Here is a 26,430-nt window from a genome sequence, read left to right as displayed (position 1 = left end):
GCTCATTACAACAGTGCAGTGGTGTGACTGGGCCCCTAAGCTCACCATACACATTACAATGGGACTGTACAATCTTGGTGGCTGCATTCGTTTTCTGTTTTTTTTTCCCTTCCATTTTCCCCTGGTGACCCAACCAGTAAAACATGAAGTCTTAGGGTGGCTCCTCAGTTTATGGAGGAGCAATGAAAACAACACTACAGTCCAGAGAGTGGTGTTCAATGGATTGGTGGATTTGGATGGACTTTATACAGATGACTAACAAAATTAAAACCTCAAAACATTAAAAACTCCAGCTTACACTATTCTAGCAGTTTTTCTCCCTTTATTAGATAAAGGTCTTACCAAATGATTAAAATCAGACCATTGTAAGCATCCCTTACAACAGACTTACTGACAGGATCAACCGGTTAAAAGTTACAGGGGGCGGCTTTGTTAATACTAGTAAAAAACTGCATCATACATGTAATTTTTTTCATTTTATCTTTGACACTTACCTCAGACAATTACGGGCATTTATCAAAATTGGAGTACACTAACCTGGAGCAGCTGTGTGTGCTAAAAAATCAACTTCTAATGTCAGCTTGTTGAGTGAGGCCGGGTTCACACTGGTGCGACAAACGCTCCAACATTGGGAACTCATGTCGCATGACGTGTGAAAATCAATGTTTCGCTATTGGAGCCGTCTTAACTGGTCCGACTTTGAAAATGCTCCCTGTACTACTTTAGTCGGACTTTGATCTTACTTCAACCCATTGAATATCATTGAAGTTGGATTGTACCCCTACTTATTCATCTGGGGTAAAAAAAGTGTCAATAAAAAAAAAAAAAACACACTAGACAGGTATGTAAAGTAATTAGCTCCGGGGGTCTCTTCCGACTTCTCCGCTCTCTCCGGCCTCTTCTCCCGGGCTCCTCCACTATCTTCTGCCCGCTCGTTTGCTAGCATTGGCCCAACCTTTCCTGTCGTTTTCTTTCCTCCGGTCTTCTTCCGATGTTGACACGACACTCTCTCCCGCTGTAATGTCGCATGCGCAATGACTTATATAAGCATGGGGCGTGGTCACCGGGTGATGTCAACAGGTGACCCCGCCCCTTATGACGGCACCACCCGGGGCATGATGGGTCAGTGACGTCATAAGGGGCGGGTTACCGGCTGACATCTCCAGGTGACCTCGTCCCATGCCTATATAAGTCTTTAAGCACCGCGCACATGGCATTACAGCGGGAGAGAGCGTTGTGTCAACATTGGAAGAAGATCAGAGGAAAGAAAACAACGGAGAAGATCGGGCCAACGCTAGCAAAAGAACGGGAAAAAGAGCAGAAGATAACGGAGGAGCCCGGCAGAAGACACCGGAGAGGGGGAGAAGAGGCCGGAGAGCGGGAGAAGAGGCCGGAGAGCGAGAGAAGAGGCCGGAGAGCGAGAGAAGAGGCCGGAGAGCGCGGGAGAAGAGGCCGGAGAGAGCGGGAGAAGAGGCCGGAGAGAGCGGGAGAAGAGGCCGGAGAGAGCGGGAGAAGAGGCCGGAGAGAGCGGGAGAAGAGGCCGGAGAGAGCGGGAGAAGAGGCCGGAGAGAGCGGGAGAAGAGGCCGGAGAGAGCGGGAGAAGAGGCCGGAGAGAGCGGGAGAAGAGGCCGGAGAGAGCGGGAGAAGAGGCCGGAGAGAGCGGGAGAAGAGGCCGGAGAGAGCGGGAGAAGAGGCCGGAGAGAGCGGGAGAAGAGGCCAGAGAGAGCGGAGAAGAGGCCAGAGAGAGCGGAGAAGAGGCCAGAGAGAGCGGAGAAGAGGCCAGAGAGAGCGGAGAAGAGGCCAGAGAGAGCGGAGAAGAGGCCAGAGAGAGCGGAGAAGTCGGAAGAGACCCCCCAAGTCGGAAGAGACACCCGGAGCTGCTTAATAAATTACTTTAAAAACCTGTCTAGTGTGTTTTTTTTATCAACACTTTTTTCCCCAGGTGAATGGGTAGGGGTATGATGTATCCCATACTCATTCACATAGGGTGGGGGGCCGGGATCTGGGGCCCCCTTATTAAAGGGGCTCCCGGATTCTGATAAGCCCTCCCCCGCAGACCCCAACAACCAACGGCCAGGGTTGTCGGGAGGAGGCCCTTGTCCCCATTAACATGGTGCTTTGGGGTGGGGGGCCGCAGTGCGCCCCCTGCCCCAAAGCACCCACCCCCATGTTGAGGGCATGCGGCCTGGTACGGTTCAGGAAGGGGGGGGTGCTCGCTCTTCCCCACCCCCATTCCTGACCGGCCTGCGTGCACGGATAAGGGTCTGTTATGGATTCTGGGGGGACCCCCACACCGTTTTTTAGTGTAGGGGATTCCCCTTAAAATCCATACCAGACCGAAGGACCTGGTATGCTCTTGGAGGGGGAACCCATACCGTTTTTTTATTTAAAATTTGGCGTAGAGTCCCCCCTCAAGATTCATACCAAACACAGTGCCTGGTATTGGCAGGGATCCAAGTCGGATCCCCGTTCATTGAAGTCGGACGCGACTCTGACTTCAAGTCGCAGGGCAAAGTGGGATCCAAAGTAGAACGAGTGTCGTGCCGCACCAGTCTGAACCCGGCCTGAAGCATTAAACTTGAAAGCTAGAAGCAAATTAGTCACCATGCACAACTGCTGCAAATTTTGCTGAAGTAAATTCCACCCATTGGGCGCCTTAAAACATTTTTAAGCCCAAACTGCAAAACTTTTATACATTGCCGCTTACCAATCTTCGTCACAGTGGCTGCATTATTTTTCTTTTTAGGCTTTTTTTTTTTTTTTTTTTTAAATTATTTACCTGTTGATCAGGCCAGTAAGTGCTTTTTTCCAACTTTAAAAGACCAAGCTGTCCAGCAAAAGTGGAGGGTTGAGATAAACCATTTAACACCAACAGGGGTGCTTACACTGGTCAGCTTTTATTCATGAAAACTTTTATCCCAAAATGTAAAAAAAAAATATCTGTTTCTGCAACTGCTTAAAGTGGAACAAAACCATCCTCTCCTTTAAAGCCAATGAAGCTGTCATCTTAGCTTCTCTTTGCTCTGCAGATGCCATAGTGGTGCACATGTGTGACACCAGCCATTTGATGGCATAACATTTTGGTCGAGAGCACAAGCACCTGTGACAATTATCATTCATGGCATGCCTTCAATGTAACGGCTTTGAGTAACCATTAAATTGATAGGTTTAGTTCTGTTTTTTTATGGTTTTCAAAGCCATCTCTCTTGCCACACATTTAAAATGTTGCTGTCCAGAGGTGGCTACATTGCTCCTCCATAGATAAAGACGAGGAGCAAGTGCAGTTACCTAACACAGGAATTGTGTCATTGGCAGAATCAACAGGAGAAAACGAGGAAACAACAAAATTAAAAAATGCTAAAAATGCTTCACCCTGGAGTGAAGTTAGATACACTTTAAAGAACCTTTCTGAACTAAATTGAAAGACAATACGCAGGTCAGCATACCACACCTTATCATGCAGGACATCTTTGTGAATTCCTCTTCTGCCAAAGAACACTGTTTAAAGAAAAATTCCAGGCATGGTATATTTTTACATACAGTAGTTACATTGGTCCAGCTTGGACTATACCTGGTCGATTACCCTGGAAGGTGTAAATGACGCTGCTACTTCTGTAATCTTCACCTGCCTCTTTGTCCCATGCTAACTGGCTGGCCTGATTCACTGTGAAAACAGGTCGGCCGCTCAACACAGGGGCCATTCAGAGAATGCTTTATATCTTCTGAATGAATGCACAGCGTTCTCTGATTGTATGAGGTAGAGAGCACAATACTACAGCCCCAGCTCTCCATCTCTTCACTCGGTATAGGACTCAAAGGGACATCACTAAGTAGTGGTGTCTACTTTAGTGATTTCCAGCTTATGGGTGCAGCGGCCAGGTATGGTATATACATAGCTGTATTGGTCCAAACTGGACCAAAGAAACCATGTAAAAATATACCATGCCAAGCACTAATCTTTAAATGAATGATTTCACTAATGTCAATGCGCTACAACTGTCCTGAAAAATGTTTGAAAATGCACCCTGTATAAACAATTCTAAGCCCCCGGTCACACCGGTGTGACTTGTCATGCAATTTGATAGTTTTAAATTGCATGACAAGTTGCACTCTATTGTCCACAATGGAAGTGGTCAAATTGGTGCTTCATCGGAGTCGCACCAAATTTTGAAAGTAGTGATTGCACTACTTTTTTGCAAGTTCAGGTGCAACTTGCATAGACATCTGTGCATGAAGTCACACTACTTTGAAATCAAGTGAAGTAGCACGATTTCAATGTCATGATCAGTGTGACTGGGGTGTTAAGTTGGTACTCAATCTGTAACGAACAGAATCTGTGTGATTAATGGCCAGTCTGGACTTAGAAGTTGTAAAGGTTTTTTTTTTTTTTTTTTTAAATAACAAACATGTCATACTTACCGCCTCTGTGCAACGGTTTTGCACAGAGCAGCCCCGATCCTCCTCTTCTGGGGTCCCTCAGCGGCGCTCCTGGCTCCTCCTCTTCTTTAGTGCCCCCACGGAGAGCTACATTCCATGGGGGCACTCATGCTGGTGCGCTCCCATGTCCTGCTGCTGCGTCCATCGACACAGACAGCAGGACTCGGCCTTGCCCCCTGCCAATGGCTCCTGCTGCTGTCAATCTATCCAATGAGGACCCAAGACAGTAGCTGGAGCTGCTGTTCTCGTCCCCGTCGCTGGAACGAGCAGGTTCAGGTAAGCAAAAGGGGGGCTGCTGCACTACAGAAGATTTTTCAGCTTAATACATAGCATACATTAAGGTGAAAAACCTTGAGGGTTTACAACCCCCTTAAGTTATCTGTTTGCTGATCTCAACCATATATACTTTGCCTGTACAATTCCACATTCAGGTATAATTTATCACATTTAGTATTTTGTACATTCAAGAAACATTCAGGAGAAAGCACAGCAAGCAGCACAAAAGGAAAAAAGGAATACCTACTTTCTGCAGCTAGAAGTCCTAGTAAGGCAGCATTAAGGCAGACAAAATACAGAATTTCAGAAAAGCCACGTTAGTTGCAAGCACTGGCAAAGCAATTCACAGTGAGTACACAAACATTCACCCCAATCAGATCACTGGTATGCCAAACAACACATATAATTTGAATTGCATGACAGAGGTACTTTTGATCCACCCCCCCCCCCCCCCCCCACAAAAAAAAAGTTGGTCCAGAAAAAATGTATTGCAGAAAACCATTCAGGCAAAGACTTATATTGTAAGCAAGCAGCATTTCTGCTTATGACTCACTTAATGCAAACACATACGAAGTGTTCCACAATAAACCTACTGCTAGATAAAAGACTTACCAGACTGTAAAATTCTTAGAAAAATATTACTGTGTGTATGTAACAATATAAGAACAATTTAATAACGCCCCTGTCAATCTGCTGTCATGAGATATTTTCAGACAGAAGTGTGTCTGATTATTTTTTTTAATAAATCTAAGAAATTTGCTTCATACTGAAAGAGGACAGCTACAGCATTAACAAAATTACTGAACATGTTACCAGTCAGTAACAGTGCAATTATTTCAATGTACCAACCATATGAAACACTTTACGACCTGTGCTACCTGATTTATCCTATATTTGTTGACCTGCCCATGTAAAAAGCAATACGTGGTACGCACCATCAGGGCTTTCTCGGTAAGGGTCAATGAGCATTTGGCCAGCATCAAGAAGAGTCGTCTCAAATCACAGCGTCCCTCGTCATTATCTAAAATACCATAACAAAAACCCAGCTGGAACTCAGTTCCAAATCATTGACAAATTCATTCCTCATTGGAAGGGTGATTCATGTCTACGAGGGGTCTCCAGACTTGAAACGTTCTGGATATATGAGCTCAAGTCCTACTCTGCGTTCGGTATGAACACTGATTGGGATATAAATGCTTTTGTTAATAAAGCTTAGCTGTATTTTATATCCCTTTTGTATGAATTTATGATTTTTGTATATTTTTTTGTGTACATATAATGTCTATTAATTTATGGTATCTGCATGTGAGACGTCCTCTCTGAGGTCTAATTGTAATTATGTTTAATTATAAAAGCTAGCAATGTGGCGGGAACTAGCTAATGCCCCAGCTGAAGTCCAGTGGGACGAAACGCATCAGTTTACTAGTCCAGCTCCCCACATTGCTTTTAAATCTGTGATCACTATTTTTTTTCACACATCTCATCCGATGTTTGTACTTTTAAATAAATTCTACTCGTTTGACCTACACCATATGGAAGCTTTTTACTTTCCATGATCCTTATACCGCTCATTGGAGATATTTGCTGATCCATACGTTGGACGATTTGTACCAGAGCTTCAGCTTCAACTTCTGGTGTAAGAGGTCCAGTGTTCCATCTTGGAGTCTACCTATTCGGTATTTTATGCCTGATTGACACACTGCCGCTGGCATGTGTGTCCACACCATCCGGTAAGAATATTTACACCCTAAATTGGGCCGAGGACGCACTATTCCAGGTGATCCAATTGTGGCCTTTTGGGTTTCTTCATGCACCTTCTCCCTTGTATTGGACCACATCTCAGACTCAGATCCCTCCTCCCCGAGTGGACTGTTCTAGCATTGATACAACATTATATGAACTTTATTCACCATCTAATTGTTTGCATTTTCTTTTTTTGCACTTCTGCACCTGGCACTTTAATTAAGCAATGCGGTTTAATTATTGCATTGTATGATATATTTTGCACATGATTTATATGCCAATATCTTGTTCTAGTGCTACACAATGTGTTACCATCCATTTTAATTTGCTAAATTTTGTGTTTGCTGCTTAGATTTATATAGTTACATAGTTAGTAAGGCTGAATAAAGACACCAGTCCATCCAGTTCAACCTGAGTGAGTGTGGCTGCGTGTCTACAATGGTCCCTATCCCTGTACATTAAGATGTGTCTCATTAAGATGCTCATCTATTATATTATTTTTTAATTTTTATTTAAGGTACCCATATAGCGCTATCAATTTACGCAGCGCACCACACATACATCGCACACTCACATCGGTCCCTACCCTCAAGGAGCCCACAATCCAAAGCCCCCAACTCACATTCATATACTAGGACCAGTTTTTGGACAGAAGCCAATTAACCTACCAGCATGTCTTTGGAGTGTGGGAGGAAACTCATGCAGGCTTAGGGAGAACATGTAAACTCCAGGCAGGTAGTGTCGTGATTGGGATTCAAACCAGCGACCCTTTTTACTGCTAGGCAAGAAAAATGAAAATGTGCGAAGCACAGTAACCAGTTGTCGGAGCAGAAAAATCTAAAATCGGTTGCCATGGGCTATAAGCACTTTTCATATTGTCAGTAACAATGCCTTATCAACAAGCATGAGAAGGCTCACATGTGTAAGAAGCTTTGCTAGCAGGCACATCTTATTAGCCAGAAGGGTTTCATCACCATCATTCAGAAATAGAACAATTGCGTCTTTGTGAGAAGTTGAAGTTGGCCAAGCAAATGTAGTAATCTGCAGTAAGCAGTCAGCTTTGCATGGACATGAACAGCATATATAAACTTGGCCACGTTTCTATCATCCTGCTGACGAACAAACATGCAGGCTTTTTTTTGTTAAACCTGTAAATTTCTATTCAATGTAATGTCTGACCCGTCGCTGCTTACTAACAGCAACAAGCAAAACAGTCTTTTCCGTTCTGGATTGTGGAACTTCTGATATCATAAGCTTCTATCTATAGCAATACCCAAGAACTGACCACTTCCTCTGTATGCATAAAAACACATGTATAATATCTAATGAACTCTCATTTCAGTTTTTTAGTGTTCTAGCTACCTAGAGGGACGGAGTTTTTTTTTTTTAACTAAACCTGGGTTTTAACTGTGCCCACTGGTAAGACAGCTTCTTTTCCCACTTCGTATTACAGTACATTTTGTATGCAGGATATTTTCCTTGAGTCATATTGCCAAAGGTGTCATTGGTATTCTATAGCACTTCCCTATTTCCCCAAGCGTTCACTTCTCTACACTGCAGCTCATGTTTAACAGTCTGGCATAAGCTCATAGAAAAACACACACAATGCATAATTACATAACATTATATTGTATAATTTTACTGCTGTACATACCATTACATCTAATAATTTCACTGCTGTACACAACTATTAGTAATCAGTTGTAAATAAACATTTGATCATCTGCTTTGATTACAGTGACATGTCACACACACAAGATGATCTTTGATATGGATAGCTATGATTGGGGTTTAGAAAATTAGTTCACGTCTATTGGAAATGGTCCAACTTTTGCAGACAGTCCCTAACTGACTGAGGGAATGATTGAACTGAACAAATGCAACACAACATTACTACTACTGGGATGTGTGTAGGGGATATCCAAGGAGGCTGCAGGTGGTTAATCACTACCTCATCTCAGCAAGGATTCAGGAGGTGGGACACCTCACAAATATCAAGGGAAAAAAACATACCGTATATACTCGAGTATAAGTCGAATTTTTCAGCCCTTTTTTTTGGGCTGAAAGTTTCCCTTCAACTTATACTCGAGTCCCCACCGTCTGTCTGCATGATAATGCTCGGAGGCTATTCCAGCTTTCAAAAGCCGCGCCTCCTGCTCTTCTGTGATAGGCTGAACAGCTGTCAGTGTACAGCCTATCACAGACATTCTCTCATCCTCGTCCGTGGTACGAGAATGAGAGAATGTCCGTGATAGGCAGTCAGCGGTCAGCCTATCACAGAGGAGGAGGAGGCGCGGCTTTTGAACTGTGGAATGGCCACCGAACAGTATCATCACACGCCGGCCGGCGTCTGAGGATGGAGATCGCCACAGGGAGGAAGGAGATCGCCACAGGGAGGCTACACAGGACACAGGTAGGCTGCACATGCACACAGGACACATGCACACAGGGACACAGGACACACATGTACAGGGTACAGGTAGGCTGCACAGGACACAGGGAGGCATGCAGCTGCAGATGGGCATTATTGACCCTCTGCATTTCTCACCCTCGTCTTATACTCGGGTCAATAAGTTTTTCCCAGTTTTTTGTGGTAAATTAGGGGCCTCGACTTATACTCGGGATGACTTATACTCGAGTATATACGGTAGTATCTACGTTGATAAAAATAAAGAAACTATCTTCAACTGTGTAAGAGGGAATAGGAAGTAAGAAGATGAGAGCAAGTTAATTTTGTGCTGAAAAGCTTTAAGCTGTTTACATTGAGACCTATTCTTGGTGCAGTCAATGTTAACTACTGCACTACAAATGTGCTCTGAGCCTACAGGAAAAAATTATCACATGTTCTTATGCAGCTTATGTACTTGCTTTGGATAGTTTAATGAGCACTGCATAAATGACAGTTCATGGAAAGTATTGAAATTTGTTATAATTTGGAGAAGGAGGCAGCAATTGATGCCCATGAGTTATTTGAATCAACCTGATCAATGTCGACAACAAGAACTTCTTTATTGAGAAGTTACTCATTAACTGAAAAGTACAGGTAAGGTAAACAAAAGGCTGTTATCAGTCAAAGCAAGATTTGCTAGGTTTATCAGTAAAAGTTGGTCCAGGTATTAATCATTCATTCAGTAAATGTAAATCCCAAAGCATGCAACCAATCTATGGTCATCATGGAAGCAGTGGTCTCCAAACTGTGGCCATATGGGCCAGATGCGACCCTTTGCTTGCCTTTATCAGGGCCTTGGGACACTTTCTCCCACTGATATGAGACACTACTCTTCCCACTGCCAATGAGGAGGCAATATTCCTTCCACTCATACCAAAGATGGGACACTATTCTTCCATTGACGCCATTAATGAGGCACTATTCTTTCCACTGACACAGTTTTCTACTCCCACTAGCCACAACCCGATCCCATAAAGTCTAAATTGCAGTAAGCTGGCTCTTTGTTTAGAAAGTCTGGAGAGCCCTGGTATATGGTGATCACAGTCAAAAGTAATGACTGCTATATAGAACATGGCACACAAATGCAGGTCCAGCAGAGACGCGATTGATAGCGCCCTTTAAATAAACTTCCTATTTAAAAATTGTGCACACTAGAGAATAGAAAAGTAAATCTCCCAATTTTAGCAGCAGCTGAAAAGGCTCCACAATCCCAGCAGAGAAAGACAACAAATACAAAGTCAGTGCTAACTATTAAAATCCTTCACACCCCAGTCCATAGAAATGTCATTCCGGGGATCCTAAACCTCTTATAGTCTAATCTAGAACATGGATTCTACACGTCCTCACTGGTTTTGGGTCTTTAGTAGTGCTCCCCGCGATAAGATTATTGATCTTGAAGAAAAGAAAAAACTTCTATGCATTAAGATAAAAAGCCTTCTGTGTGCCTCAGCCCCCCTAAAACTTACCTGAGGTCCCTCTGTCCAGCGATGTCCACGAGTGTTTCAGCTGTCCGAGATTCTCGTTCCTGATTGTCTGAGACACAGCAGCAGTGCCATTGGCTCCCGCTGCTGTCAATCAAAGTCAGCTAGCCAATTAGGGGAGAGAGAGGGCCAGGCCAGGGTCTGAATGAACACAGGGAGCTGTGACTCAGTTTGGTTGCTCCATAGTAAGCTGCTTGCTGTGGGGGCACTGAACAGGAGGGAGTGGCCAGGAGCACAGAAGAGGGACCCCAGAAAAGGAGGATCCGGGCTGCTCTGTGCAAATCCACTGCAATAGAGTATAACATGTTTATTATTTTTATAGGCAAAAAAACGAGACTTTATAATCACTTTAAGATGGACGCCACGGCACTTCCAGCGTGCGTCGCATACTAGCCCATTATGTGGCATTTGCCTGCAAACGAAGCCCGTGTTGTCCCCGCTGGTGGCTGCATCCATCTTTGCCCCTCTTCCTTCCGGGGGCTGCTGACTCCGGCTCTGTGACTGGCCGGAGCCGCGTGACGTCACTCCTGCGTATGTGGCGGGAGCAGTCAGTCACAACACTTGCTAGTGAAGAAACGGCACAGAGGTCCGTTTCTTCACAGTGCATGCGTCAATGACGTCGGCACAAGCGTATATGGTAAATATCTCCTAAACCGTGCAGGTTTAGGAGATATTTACAGTACCTTCAGGTAAGCCTTACTATAGGCTTACCTGTAGATACAAGTGGTGTAACTAGGTTTACAACCACTTTAAAGGAGGAAAAGTCCTCCAAAAAAAAGTAGATTGATTATTTAGAGAAAGAATAGGCAGTTCTAGAGTGGGAACAGTCCATACCGTTTTGAGGGTACAGGGCAGCAACAATTTTGGAGGAGTAATTAACCGCTTGTAGTTGGGTCAATGATTATATAAAACCCAATCGGCTTGATCAAGAACGTGAAAAGGCTTTCTAGGAATTGCCTTCTTTATTATGCCTTTTGTAATATATGGAGGCTGTGCAGAACTATGCATGTCTAGCCAGAGACTAGTTCGCATTGCCTCAAGTAACGAGTCCACTGTAGCCAGTATATGGAGAAAAACTGAAGAATTACTGTCACAAAATTTTGTTGGGGAACTTTCTGCAGCAGCCTCTGCTAAGATGTTTGAGTTCCCCTTGTTTTCTGCAAATGTACATGCACCAGGCAATTCAGATTGTAATCAATGAATACAGTTGGAGAGGGAAGGCAAAAGAGGGTTTACGGGTGTTGGTATCCACTTTTTCCAAGAGCTGCAACAGCCTGTTGAATAGATATAACAGTGGCAGATTTAAGGGGCTGAAATATTGTCATTGTAAGACCTTGCTCCAGAAGGAAACTTATCAACCTAAGAACGTGGACTTTATTCAGGGCCTGCAGCAGAATTCGTCCCATGTGCTTCTATTCCCCAAAAACATGTAATCTGCCAGTACCAAGTTAGGATTTTCCCCTGTGGGTTACCCACAGAATGGATATGGACTGAGGAGATTCAGCATGTCCAGGAAGAAAAATTTGCAATAAACTAGGCACAGTTCCTGTGGCTGCGTCTCTGAGGTATCAGGTAAAATAAAAAATGATCAGGATGTTGGCTCCGGGCCAATGTGCGCAGTTAGATGTATTATATGCAGTACCCCACAAGCTAACGAGGTAGTGAGGTGAACGAAAAGCCTCCCAAATTTAAATAGGTGAATGCTATACTACCATTACCAATAAGGCCAAAAAAAACAGACAATAGCAGCTAGGAAAAAGAAAAACACCTAAAGTGTAAATGACTTCATTACCTGTGCCTTCAAAACTACTTGTGTGCTTAGCACTGTGGTGTGCCTTGTAGAATAAAAGGATATACTGCAGTGTGTGCTAAAGATTCACATACTGGTATGTAAATGTACCCGGTCCTACTTTGTCCACCTTGATGGTCCCGAAAAGGGTCTGGGCTTTGACCATCACGGCTGGCATACACCATTAAGAAGAGGCCCATCATCTTAGGACACAAGCTAAAAAATGATTGACTCATGCAGTGGGGTACGGTTGTAGGGAAGGCGCTCAGTGGGCGTGTTATCAAAAGCTTGCCAGTGTCCAATCAATTGAAGGTACAAGTCTATGACCCAGGGTCTCTGAATACTTTGCATGTGTCTTGTGCTGTATGATTACAATAACCTGCTTGAATGCCTCCACAGACTTATCAGTTTACTTCCTGACACATGACATTGCCTAGGTACTCCTGTTTTTATAGCTTCATAGCTGGATTTCTGGTGTTTGAAATTATATATCCCATTCACTCCTAACTGCATCCAATGACTGCTAGGGTCATGGCACAATTGCTATCCAACTGCTGGCAACAACTCGCCGACAGGGTTGCTAGTAAGGGCAGAGGGAAAAATTCACCTAGTTTCATGGTGCTGCTCCCTGTTTGGCTGAATGAGAGAGGTGTCGCCTTTACTGACAAAAAAACATTGCCTCACTCACATGGTCATCAAGGAAGTAAAAAAAAGTGGAAACGTGTGTTTGCCCTGTATAGTGATCGGGTCACTGGCGAGATGTTTCTAGGATTAGGATTCACGTAGATGGGTGTTCTAGTCCAATGACTCGTTTTCCATCTCAATGCATGCAGCTACCCTCAAATGGAAAATGCTGTGTTTTGACAAAAAAAGGCTGCATATGACCCGCTTTGCCTGCAATTCAGATCTGAGCAGGGCTTTTCAGTGGGAATGTGGGGGAACACAGTTCCAGCACCTCTAGGACTGAATGTATGTAATGACAAGGGGTGTTGGGGTGTGCTGCAGGGTCTGTTGATACTGGCTTCTGGGGGATCCTTTGTTATGGGAGAGGACCTATTTTTGCAGTGGGTCTATTGTTGTAGGGGAGGTCTATTGTTGCTGGTGTGGGATCTATTGTTGCTGGGAGGTCAGTTGTTGATAGGAGGGATCTACTGTTGAGGGAGGGGCCTATTGTTGCTGGCTGCTGGAGGGTATATTGATGCTGGCTGCGGGGAGATTTGTTGTTGCTGGGGGGGGGGGGGGGGGTATATTGTTGCAGTCTATTGTTGCTGGGGGGATTCTTTTGGTTAATGAGGGGGTCTATTGTTGCTGCCTGCAGGGGATCCGTTTTACTGCTTTTCTGTTATCATTGACAAATTCCATACAAAATACTTAGCACCACAAATGTTTCTTAGTTCTGTATTCTTTAAAAGGGATGGTGCAGGGAGGTAGGTAGGGGGCTGGAACCAAGGGACAGTACTCGGGGGTGGGTAGAGGGCAGAGACAAGGGGTGACTCTGAAAGGGGAGTTCCTGCACCTATATAAAAAAGTCCTGGATCTGAGTATAAAGAAAAGCTTGCAACTTCCACAAAGAGACACTGGGTGAAGGCATGTTGAGGTGGTCATATGGAAAAAGTGCAGATTCATGCAGCCTACAGCAATTCCGCTTAACTTTTTTTCTGCAAGACTTCCACAGTTTAGATCTCTAGTTTAGGTACTAGTGTACCTCATTCAAATTAAACTAACTGTACTGGGAGGGAAAGACGTGGTAAAGGATTGCATTGTGTGTTACAAAGACCTACAACCATTGTGTTAAATATGATTACCTATTAAAACTGAAAAGTCAAATAATCACAAATGCACCTACAAAGTAAGTTCAACAATCATCAAGTGGCAACTAGATATGTGTTCTGCCCATAAGAGGTGCATGCTGGTTCAACTTTCCCCTTTAACATAAGCTGGCAAGTGCAGAGAACACATCACAACATGGGCCTCAAAAATGCAGCAAGAGCCGGAAAAAAAAGGTAAATTTTTCTTCAATAGCCAGTGCCAGCGATGTTTTTGATACTTAAAGGGTCATTAACCGGTTCTGGCTCACGCAGATATACTGCGGCTGAATAGCTCCCCTGGGCGAAATCCCGTACGGATACATCCTAGCCGGTTTGGCCCACCAGAGTGCGCATGCGCCCACTACACGGCGGTGGACCCTATGCGCATGATCGCCGCCGGCCAAGCATGATCGCGTGCACGAGCGCCAGCGTGGGGATTTGTGTGTGTAAACACACAAATCCCTGTGCTGTCAGAGTAGAGGAGCCATATTGTTTGTTCCTACTGAATTGGAAAAACAACGTCTCCTCTCCTAGTCACTCCCATCCCCATACAGTTAGGACACAGTGAGGGAACACAGTTAACCCCTTGATCGCCCCCTAGTGTGCATTTTTATAGCACTGATCGCTGTATAATTGTCAATGGTCAGAAATAAGTGTCAAAAGTGTCCGATCTGTCCTCCATAATAATAAAAAATCGCTGATCACCACCATTACTAGTAAAAAATAAATAAATAATAAAAATGTCATAAATCTTTCTAACTATCTTTCCCATAGTTTGTAGCTGCTATAACTTTTGCGCAAACCAATCAATATACGATTATTGCGATTTTTTTTACCAAATATATGTAGCAGAATATATATTGGCCTAAACTGATGAAGAAATTTGTTTAAAACATTTTTTGTGGATATTATAGCAAAAAGTAAAAAATATATTTTTTTTTTCAAAATTGTCACTCTTTTTTTATAGCACAAAAAATAAAAACCGCAGAGGTGATCAAATACAACAAAAGAAAGCTCTATTTGTGGGAAAAAAAAGGACGCAAATTTTGTTTGGGTACAGCACTGCATGACGTGCAATTGTCAGTTAAAGCGACGCCGTGCCAAATTGTAAAAAGTGCTCTGGTCAGGAAGGGGGTAAAATCTTCTGGGGATGAAGTGGTTAATCCCACATTATAAAAAAAACTCTCCATAAATGCTGTATTACATGCTGTTCATGCTCACAAAATACTGGTTGATCCTGCTGCTCTATCCCCACCTTCTGTCCATATCCCCAATTTGGCTAGGGATCTTGCAGCTGTGGTGGCAGCTCTGCACATGCTCAGTTTTCAGGGAGTTTCTATGCTGAGAATTTCCTCCCTACCACATCTGAGCAGCCCATGTAACTTATAGAGTCACACATGTGGGCGTATACACAATGGTAAATGACAGCCTACTCCTCCCCCATGCCCACTAACCAAACACAAGGGGGGGGGGGGGAGGTATTAGACCTTGATTGATGGAGGGTTTACTTCCCTCTTATTCTAAGACACAAGCTGGAGGGGCTTGACACAGCCTTAGACTGGCAGGAATCCGCCCACAACTAGTTATTGCCAAAATGAAGATTTAACTTCAAATATAGATTTGTATGAGAATTTAAAACTGTTTATTGATATTAAAGTGTTTGTTACCACCAAACATAAATAAATAAATAAATAAATAGATGCTGTTCCCTTAACCACTTTAGCCTCACCAGGTTTTACCCCCTTAATGACCAGGCCATTTTTTGCGATACGGCACTGCATTACTTTAAATGACAATTGCACGGTTGTGTAACGTTATACCCAAAAAAAATAAAATAAAATTGATGTCCTTTTTTCCCCACAAATAGACCTTTCTTTTCGTGGTATTGGATCATAATTTTGAAAAAAAAAATTATAGCAGAAATTTACTTTCTGCTACAAAACAAAGCCAATAAAAAAAATGTAAAAAAAATCTAATTTTTTCATCAATTTGGGCCAATTTGTATTCTGCTGCACATTTTTGGTAAAAAAAAATTCCTAATAAGCCTATATTTATTTGCGCAAAAGTTATCACGTCTACAAACTATGGGATATTTTTATGCCGTTTTTATTTATCATATATTTTTTATTAGTAATGGAGGCGATCAGCATTTTTTACCGGGACTGCGACATTGCAGCGGACAAATCAGACACTTGACACTTTTTTGGCGACCAGCGACATTATTACTGTGATCGGTGCTAAAAATATGCGCCGTTACTGTACAAATGACACTGGCAGGGAAGGGGCGATCAAAGGGTTAACTGTGTGCCTAGGTGGTGCTTGCTAACTGTGTGTGGGGGGGGGGGGGTTGCTCTGAATGAGTGAAAACAGAGATCCGTGTTCCTGCTTAGCAGAGACACAAGATCTCCATCTTCTCCCGTCAGACCGCCGTTCTGCCTCTCTCGGGAACTATCGCGGATGGTTGGCGGACATTGGCTCCGCCGGACCCACTGATTGGCTCCCCCTCTGTCCAATCAGTGTGCGATCATGCCTCCAGCAGCGCGCGCATGTCATCCAGTGGCTATTGCACAAAATCACATCTAGGTATGTGATTTCGTGCAATAGAGCCGACCTGCGCAGTACATGTACGTTAGGCGGTCGGCAAGTGGTTAAAGCATCAAAAACAGCACAGTGTTTGTGCTCCGGAACTTGGCCCCCTGTAAAACTTAAAATACTTGGCTGACTCTGCCTGGTTCAGCCCTCCCCCCAGTAAACTGTCCACGGTTCATCATGGCTGCTGAGTCCTGACACCGTGGTCAGTTTACGTGCCACCATCATTCGCAGCCCTGCTCTGTCTTTCTGTCCTCCTCCCCCCCCCCCCTCCCTACCTGCCAGCTCTAGACACTGCCTGCCCATCCCCACTGATGCTTTAAAAACTGCCTTTGGAATACAAAAAATTAAAGCTGTTAACCACTTAAGGACCAGCCTCGTTTTGGATTTTAGGTGTTTACATGTTTAAAACAGGTTTTTCTGCTAGAAAATTACTTAGAACCCCCAAACATTATATATGGTTTTTCTTCTAACACCCTAGAGAATACAATGGCGGTCATTGCAATACTTTTTTTTGCACCGTATTTGCGCAGCGGTCTTATAAGCGCACTTTTTTTTGGAAAAAATTCACTTTTTTGAATAAAAAAAATAAAACAACAGTAAAGTTATCCCAATTTTTTTTAATATTGTGAAATATAATGTTACGCCAAGTAAATTGATACCCAACATGTCATGCTTGAAAATTGCGCCCGCTCGTGGAATGGCATCAAACTTTTACCCTCAAAAATCTCCATAGGCGACGTTTAAAAAAATTCTACAGGTTGCATATTTTGCGCTACAGAGGAGGTCTAGGGCTAGAATTATTGCTCTCGCTCTACCGGTCGCTGTGATACCTCACATGTGTGGTTTGACCACCGTTTTCATATGCGGGCGCTACTCGCGTATGCGTTCGCTTCTGCGCGCGAGCTCGTCGGGACAGGGGGGTTTAAAAAAATTTTTTTTTTATTTTTATTATTTATTTTAAAATATTTTATTTTTACACTGTTTAAAAAAAAAAAAAAAAAATTGTGTCACTTTTATTCCTATTACAAGGAATGTAAACATCCCTTGTAATAGAAAAAAGCATGGCAGGACCTCTTAAATATGAGATCTGGGGTCAAAAAGACCTCAGATCTCATATTTACACTAAAATGCAATAAAAAAAAAAAAAAAAGTCATTTAGAAAAATGACATTTGAAAAAATATGCCTTTAAGAGGCGTGGACGGAAGTGACGTTTTGACGTCGCTTCCGCCCAGCAGTATCTTGGAGACGAGTGAGCGCCATCTTGGCCTCGCTCATCTCCTGACACACAACGGCAGAGGACGCGATCGCCTCCGCCGCTACCGACGGCTCCGGTAAGCGGCTGAGGGCACCGGATCGCGGCGGGAGGGGGGGGGCCCCTCTCCCGCCACCGATAAAAATGATCTCGCGGCGAATCCGCCGCAGGGACCACTTTTATCTGAAAGCCGGCCACCGCACGAAAACGGGGATACCGGGGTTATGGCAGCTAGCTGCTGCCATAACAACGATACCCCCGTTCAAACTTAGGACGTATATAGTCGTGCGGCGGTCGGGAAGTGGTTAAGCAACTATAATCTATTCATCGCATCCCCTCTGTTATATAACAATATGTGTCCCAGTGTCTGATCTATATAAAAAAAGATTCCAATTTGTACCTTATATCAGAGCAACTCCTGGTGCTCACATGACTCCTCGGGTCTCTCCTCTCCCTGGCTGACATCAGCAGGATTTCTTGGCCCCTCCTGCTATAGCTGTCAGCCAGGGAGAGGAGGGAGCAGAGGAGTCACGTGAGCGCCATGTATTCCATACACTGATTGCTAAGTGAGAGAAACTAACTTTATTACCACCACCTGATTAATCATAGGTGAAAAGGTGAGTCTTTATATCCCTTTCTGCAAGTCTTGTCTTGGAAAAGTATCACCAAAAATGAAATTCTTATTGCAGGGGATGTATTATTTGACTTAAATCTCTGGACAGACTTCTGCCCTTATGAGGAAATCATAAGGGCAGCATTTTATACATCTGCAGAAAATATAAAGAACGCCCCTAGATGCAATGATTCCAGGGAAGCTATGTTTTTACATTGACTGTATGTGTACAAACTTATTTCTAGAAAAAAAAAAAAAAAAAGAATTCTATAGTACACTGTGTAAGAGTATACTGCAAGTTTTATCTGCAATGGTTGCCAAAGAGTGCTTTAGAAGAAAGCAACTGCACACATAGGAAAGATTACAGATGATATTTTAACATTAGTAAAAGCAGATTCCAAATTTACGGGTGCACAATAAATACAACAGCAACAATAAACAATAACACACAATAAAGCTTTCCTCTATCTCTATTAAATGCAAGCCTAAATACATTGCAGGACAACTACTGTACACAACTTTCTATTGAGCATTGAGATTATCCAAGTTGAACAGCCAACAGAGAAGGGAAGAGATGGGAAGGGGTAAAGCAGCCAGCTTGCACAGTGTAGCAGACATTTTGCTTCAAATAAAAAAAGAGACAATCTAAAAAACAAGTATTACAGACATTTTACGTGCAATATAATATAACCAAGCCTGAATAAATATCTATTGACAATCCATTCAACTTACCCGATGATGTTGGGTCTTCTGAAAAGTCGGGTAATTCCTCTGGAGGATCCCCATAGAATGAATTGAACTTGTGGCTAGACACTGCAGCTAAAACAGCTCCCTGGATAGGAAGATTAAAAACCCAACATAAACATATTTCTAAATGAATGCAGATTTTAGAACACGCTGACCCCTACATAAACAAACAGTGAGTGTATGAAAACCCTAACTACAAACTAATTTTTTTGCTCCCTTTTGGTCTTTTAAATATAACATCTGAAAGTAATGTTATACTAGTTTGATAAGTGCAACAAAAATACCTTTTGATCTAGTCAGAAATTTAGAGCTGTTGAGCTGAGGGTTTTCACTGCTCAATCAAAAAAGTGTTGTGTGTGGCCAGACCACGACATGGTGTAGGGGACAGCATGTTTCTGGTAGATCAATAAGCATTTTCCAGTACTTTTAGGGTCTTTAGAGAAATAAAAAAAATGTATGGTAAAATTCAGTGTATTACAGAAATGTATTGCATATATTTGTTTTATTTTGCCCCGATATCATGGTTATAAAATAGTCTGCCAATTATTTTTGCTCCTACATTACTTGAACATTTCAACAGCCATGCTCGGCTTATTTGATATTTCGACTGATGTGCATTAGATGATGTAAACTTCTAGGTGATTGTTAAACATGCAGAACACATTCATTAGAATAATTAGCTTAGCTTTTAAACTTAAAGCGTATTTTCTGCAAAAATATTTCTTCGTTTTGGTGGGGAAAAATAGAACACCATCAGATTTTTACTGTTATCTGGGGCTCAGCTGGAGAGATATCTTCTTAAGCTGGCCATAGATGGTTTAAATCTTGGCTGGTTCAGTAGGGACCAGCCAAAAATAGTTTTTTTTTTTTTTTTTTTAACATCTTACCTGTAAAATCCTTTACTTTGAAGTACATCAAGGGACACAGAGCCATAGTAGTTACTATATGGGTTATATAGGCACCTTCATGTTATGGACACTGGCACACCCTAGACAGGAATTTTGACTCCCTATATAACCCCTCCCCTTACCAGGAGTACCTCAGTTTTGTAGCAAAGCAATACACGTGTATACCAGAAGAGGGGCGGGACCTCTGTGTCCCGTGATGTACTTCAAAGAAAAGGATTTTACAGGTAAGCCGTTATAAAAATCCTATTTTCTTAATCATAAATCACGGGACACAGAGCCATAGTAGTTACTATATGGGATGTCCCAGAGCAATGCCAACTGAGGGGAGGGAGACATAACAAAAATAGGGCACCCTGAGACCAGTGGACTTATACTGCTGCTTGCAGCACACTGCGCCCAAAGGCGATATCCTCATGCCACGGGTCCCCTACCGCCATTCTTATGATCCCTGAATACCAAGACCTTCTGGACCACAAGGATCACAGACTTCCCTTCCTGCCTGATCCTGCGAAGAAGCCGTGGTAGCAGCAGAATAGGAGGGAATGCATAAATTAGAGAGAACTGATCCCACGCATGCATCTGTTCCGTATAAGAGTGGATCCCGTGTTCTTGACACAAAGTTGTCTATCTTGTTGTTGAACCTGGAAGCAAACAGATCTATGTCCGGGATCCCCCAACCTTGGCATATAGCCCAGAAGATGTCGGGGTGAAGGGACCATTCTCCCGGGAACAACTGCTGGTGACTTGTCCACCTGCCAAATCCCTATTCCTGGAATGAAGACTGCCGATAGGCACATTGTTTTCTGCCCAAGTCAGAATATGATTCACCTCTCTCTGGGCCGCACAACTTCTTGTGCCCCCTTGGTGATTGATATATGCCACTGCTGTGGTATTTTCGGATTGGATCCTGATAGGGCAATTCCGTAACCTGAGCGTCCAGGCCCTCAGGGCCAAGCGCACTGCCCGAATCTCTAGAATATTTATGGGCAAGGTCATTTCTGATCTGGACCATTTCCCCTGGACAGTCGCCTCTTTCAGGACTGCCCCCCAACCCGAAAGGCTGGCATCTGTTGTTACCACCTTCCAGATGACTGGTTGGAAGGATCTTCCTTTTTGCAGATTCTTGGTTCTTAACCACCAACTGAGGCTCCGGCGCACCTTTGGCGACAGACACATTGGGAAATTCGAAGCTTAGACCTTCTTGTTCCAAGCCGATAGGATACTGTTTTGCAGCAGCCTCAAATGAAACTAAGCATAAGGAACGGCCTTGAATGAAGCCACCATCTTTCCCAACAACCTCATGCAAAACCGAATAGAAGGCTCCTTTTTTGCTTTGACTACCTGAATCAGTTCCTTTATGGCGCTGATCTTTGCCTGGGGCAAGAATATCCTTTTTTGGGCTGTATCTATGATCAGACCCAAATACCCTAGTCTCCGTAAAGGTTCTAAGAAAGATTTCTCTAGGTTGAGAACCCAATCTAGGTATTCCAGGTGGTTGACTGTGGTGACCATACTTTGGTTTAAGCGGGCTACCGACTAGTCTATCAAGAGTAGATCGTCTAGGTAAACCATAATTGTTATACCTTGGGGCCCTTAACCTTGCTAGAGAAGGCACCAGGACCTTTGTAAACACCCGAGGTGCAGTAGCTAGACCAAAAGGCAGAGCTACAAACTAAAAGTGAAGCTTTTCTACTTCGAAACGGAGATATCTCTAATGAGCAGGGAAAATAGGCACATGTAGATATGCGTCCTTTATGTCGATTGACGCCAGAAGTTCACCTCCTTGTAGGCTGGAGACTACTGATCGAATTGATTCCATGCTAAAAGAGTAGACATTCAGAAACTGATTTAGGTCTCTGAGTTCCAGAATGGGTCTGACATCGCCATTTGGTTTTGACACCGTGAAAAGGTTTGAATAAAACCCCAACCCCTGCTCTTTCATGGGGACCACCCTGATCACCTCTTGTAACAGGAGTCGATTTAACGCTTGAAAGAGAGACTTTCCTTTCTCTGGATCTTTGAAAACAAGGAGACAGGAACTCTCGGAACTCCAGCTTGTAGCCTAGAGTTACTGTGGAGACCATCCATCTGTCTCGAAACTCCTCCTGCCAGACCCCTTGGAACTGTAGAAGTCTTCCCCTTCCCCCAACTCAAGCGAGTGGGGGCGCCTCTTCATAAGGAGGCCTTAGCGTTCTTTGAAGGTTTTCTCCCCCAGGATTTCTTCTGTCCCTGGGGTTGACCTTGAGCTTTACCTCTTGAGCCTGACGGTGGAGGCCGCCGCGACTGCATGGAGACTGATGCCCCTGGCACCGGAGAAAGAGCCCGCTTAAAAGAGGGATGTTTACTCCTTTTCTTAACTGGCACGGTACTCTTCCCATTTGATATCCTCTGGATATATTTGTCCAACTCGTCCCCAAACAGCCTTTCACCATGGAAAGGAAACCCAGCCAGAAGCTTTTTGCATGGTGCTTCGGCTGACCAATTTTTCAACTATAAGATTCTACGCATATGTACTAACCCAAGCATAAAACACGAGGTCTTTATAATAGAATCCCTGATTGCGTCAATTGCAAAACACAAAGCCCCTGGTAGCTCAGCTAACTCCTGGGCCTGTTGTTCAGGGAAAACCTTGAGCACCCGTTTTAAGTGATCTCTCAAGGCTTAACACACCCCAATTGCTGCCATTGCGGGTTGAGTAGCTGAAGCTCCCAAAGAAAAATAGTTTTTTAACAGGATTTCCAACTTCTTATCAGTTGGATACCTAAGCATTTGAGCATTGTCAACCGGACAAGTCAAATTTTTATTCACAGAGGATATAGCAGCGTCAATTGCTGGTATACCCCACATCTTTGTAAATTTTTTCTCCATAGGATAAAGTGTTGAGAACTTCTTAGGAGGAAAACATTTCTTATCTGGGTGATCCCACTCAAAATATACAAGCTCTTCCAGCAATGAATGAACAGGAAAAGCACGCAAAGCCTGAGGAGGCTTTAGAGAACCCAAACAAGAAGTGTGCTTTTCAGCCGACTCAGTAAGGGTAGTTTAAATGTGGAACAGACCATTTCAGTTAGAAATTGCGTCCGCAATTTCTCAGCTTGTGAAGCCGAAGAAGGTCCTTCCCCACCTGAATCCTCAGAAGAGGAGTCATCAGTCTCTTCATGGTCCCCTGAGGAGAACTCATTTTCCCCCTGCTCCTCTACTTGAGGGTCCTGGGTGGCAGAAGGGGACCTCCTGCACTTTCTTCCACCTTGTGAAGATGCGATTAAAGCCGCCAATCTCCTCTAATGCGACTATGGCTGAGGAAATCCTGCTTAGTCATATATTCAGGGGCTGAAATATCGGAAGCAGTAGCAACCCCTGGCAACCCCAATGGCTCATTCTGACCAGCCTCCCAGGCTTTTCAGGGGAGGATGGTGTTGCAGAGGCAGGGTTCTCAGAGCCTTAGGGTGATTCCTTTGAGCCCTTATCCTTTGGGGTATTTGTACCTCCTCTTCTACCCATAATGCAAAGCACAAAAGCAGAGGTACCACCAAAAATGTACCCACCACTGAGTAATAGTTCAGCAACAGCCGCTGCTATTAAAAACTCAGCCTGATGCTAAGTAAATGTGTCCTGGAATGCCTGTGTCACCATACTCACATGCCCCTGCCTGCTCTGTGTCCCTCCGTCAGCTAAATGCACCTGCCAAAGGTGTATCCTATAGCTTACAGAGCCCCTGCGTTGAAAACATCTGAAAACGTCAACGCTGCACTAAGGTCCGCCCCCTCCCTCCGACCGCGCCCCCTTCACTTTTTTCAAAAAAGCCTGCTTTCCCACGCGAGCGGGGTTCTGATCCAGACCGGATCGCATGCAGAGAGGGCTGGGATGAAAGGAGAGGAGGAGGGCTGGAGGAGAGAACCGCTGTGCTATGGCGGTGATGGTGGGAGCTGTGCGGCATACCGCCGACTGATCCGTGCTCCCATGCCTTCTGGCGAGAGACCTATCTCTGTCCAGGTGGGGGATATCCTGAAAGAAAAATTCCCCCTTTGCTACCTGAGACCAGGGCTGGAGGAAGCGTACAGCTTGTCTGACACAGAACCGGAAAGATCATCATGGAATAGGTAAGTACTCTTGACAGCCCCCAGTGGCGACTTTAGGCACGACAAACATTTACTTACAGGAGAAACCCCATAAGAAAATTCCTTAGGAATCTCACTTACCTTATCCAGCTGCAGGGTTCTGTGGTAAACCAAACAGACCCAATCTTCACCTACTCATGGTGGGCTCCGTTAGCAAACCTTCAGGAACTGGGGCCCCCTTATATCGGGGTCCACACCCTGGACCCGTAAAGCACCCCGCCAGGAAACTTTATGGCTAAAAATACCAAAGCACTGGATCCCGGGGTCCAGCTCTCTAAAAGGAGAAGCTTTACGGGCAAAACCTCGTTTCTTCCGAAAGGAGGCCCGGGTACCAATCAATTCGGCCTAAAAAGACACTTTGAATGGATCCGGGTGCATGGCATGCCCCGGCAAGGATTACTCCAGCGGAGCTCAGCACATCTTTACTCGTGACCAACACCTTAGACACTGGCGAAAAAACTGAGATACTCCTGGTAAGGGAAGGGGTTATATAGGAAGTCAAACTTCATGTCTAGGGTGTGCCAGTGTCCATCACCTGAAGGTGCCTATATAACCCATATAGTAACTACTATGGCTCTGTGTCCCGTGATGTTAGATTAAGAAATTTGAGCCATCTATGAGCAGGCTGATTGTTCCCAAGGCAATTCATCAACTGCCTTAGGTGCAACCAGCCTGATGACATTTACAAGCGATTATTGCTAGCCGCTAGCAGTAATCACTGTATTTTCAACGCGGGGATGGCTGCGAGCATCCCGTAACCCCCCCACCGGGAGAACACAATGGCTCCGTGGGAGGTATTCCTCAATCAACACAGTCAAGCGATTTCCTTTCCCACATGGTTGCAGGGAAAAAAAATGACATTATCTATGGCCTGCTTTACTTCTTGTTTTTCTAAAACTGGCTGCACAAAGAAAAATCTGTCAGGTCTGGTCGGAGCCACCGTACTAAGCATGCCGTACTAAGCATGCAAAGTTAGTCCAGCCAATACACTCCAATCAGCACTCTCGGCTATTGGCTGAGAGCGCTGATTGGGAATTGGACGGCTGCTGGTTTTCCAGCATGCACTTCCGACAGAAGCAGAACGAATGGCCGGCTCCTGTTGGACAGGCCGACATACACACGGGCAGAATGTTGGCCGTTTTGTGTTTTGCTTTGAAACAGCAAATGTTTTCTGACATTCTGCCCATGTGTACAGGGCTTAAGAGAATGCTCAAATCCGTATCAAACATATATTTTTGTATGTGTCCCCCACTAACTGTCCATTTTCAGTAGCAGAGGAAATGAGGAGGTTCTCTAATGGAGCCCCGGTTAGAAGAGAAAACCCAAAAAAAGTTTTAAAAATCTTTCCCTTCTCTATCCAAACTAGGAATAGGTTTTTAGCTTGACACACACTATAACCGACTAGCTAAATCATAAAAATAGGAAGAGAAATTGATATTTATGCTTCTCTATAAACTTTAGGTACATAAAGAGTCAGATTTTTAAAACTTTGTCTAAAAAACGAAGGAAAACTGTAGACAAAATAGTGCCCTGCTGCAATTCAGGTAATGCATGTCAGAAAAAGCACCTAATTGCTTGCCTAACTTGCTAGAAACCATTATAAAAAAATTGACATAGCAGCACTTCTGATGAGAACCACAATATAAGAACACTAAGTACATGTGGTAACCATTGCTCTTTGTCTCGAGTTACATATTCATCAAGTTCTGATTTATTGCACAACTAGAAGAGCTGACAAAGGCTTCCCTAAATTAGATACAACTAAGTAACTCTTTGTGAACATGTACATAATGAAAACCCTTTATTAGACCATATAAGAACAGCATTACTGATCCATGTTTTGGCATTTTATTTCTAATGGATGAGTAGATTTGCTTAAAAAGTACTATAAACAGCAATATTTCCGAAATATTCAACCCTCAAACTAGTGCACATATTGATAATGCACACCTACCAACAATGCAGGTCAATTCCAAATAGTGCTTTGTGAAAGGAAAAGGTCATCCAAATCTGGCATTTGCTGAAGATGACCATACTGCAGTGTTAATTATGCTGGTATTGTACCCATACTCTACTACCATCCTCAGCTTTAAAAAAACAAACAAAAAAAAAAACACACACATATGCATAATGCACGTTCACTGGATTTATCAAAAACAGGTCAAGGCAGTAAAGACGTTGGCAAGGAGTTCCACATCCTTAGGCAGGCCATACAA

At 43.8% G+C, this 26,430-nt stretch overlaps 1 protein-coding gene across 15 annotated transcripts in view; it reads right to left on the bottom strand.

Moving 5' to 3' along the window:
• Positions 1-26,430, bottom strand: part of CASK (calcium/calmodulin dependent serine protein kinase) — a 508,902-nt gene that overhangs the window by 175,375 nt on the left and 307,097 nt on the right. For 11 of the 15 annotated variants that reach the window (XM_073616292.1, XM_073616297.1, XM_073616294.1 and 8 more), the window contains exons 10-11: positions 19,174-19,273; positions 4,961-4,978 (exon numbers count right to left, since the gene is read on the bottom strand). In XM_073616292.1, the coding sequence (XP_073472393.1) occupies positions 4,961-4,978; positions 19,174-19,273 (118 nt within the window). The remainder of the gene's footprint in view (positions 1-4,960; positions 4,979-19,173; positions 19,274-26,430) is intronic. The other 4 variants (XM_073616306.1, XM_073616293.1, XM_073616298.1 and 1 more) reach the window with 1 other exon arrangement.

Source organism: Aquarana catesbeiana, linkage group LG02 (genome assembly GCF_042186555.1).
Source record: "Aquarana catesbeiana isolate 2022-GZ linkage group LG02, ASM4218655v1, whole genome shotgun sequence".
Taxonomy (NCBI): domain Eukaryota; kingdom Metazoa; phylum Chordata; class Amphibia; order Anura; family Ranidae; genus Aquarana; species Aquarana catesbeiana.
This window is presented reverse-complemented; position numbering and strand designations above follow the sequence as displayed.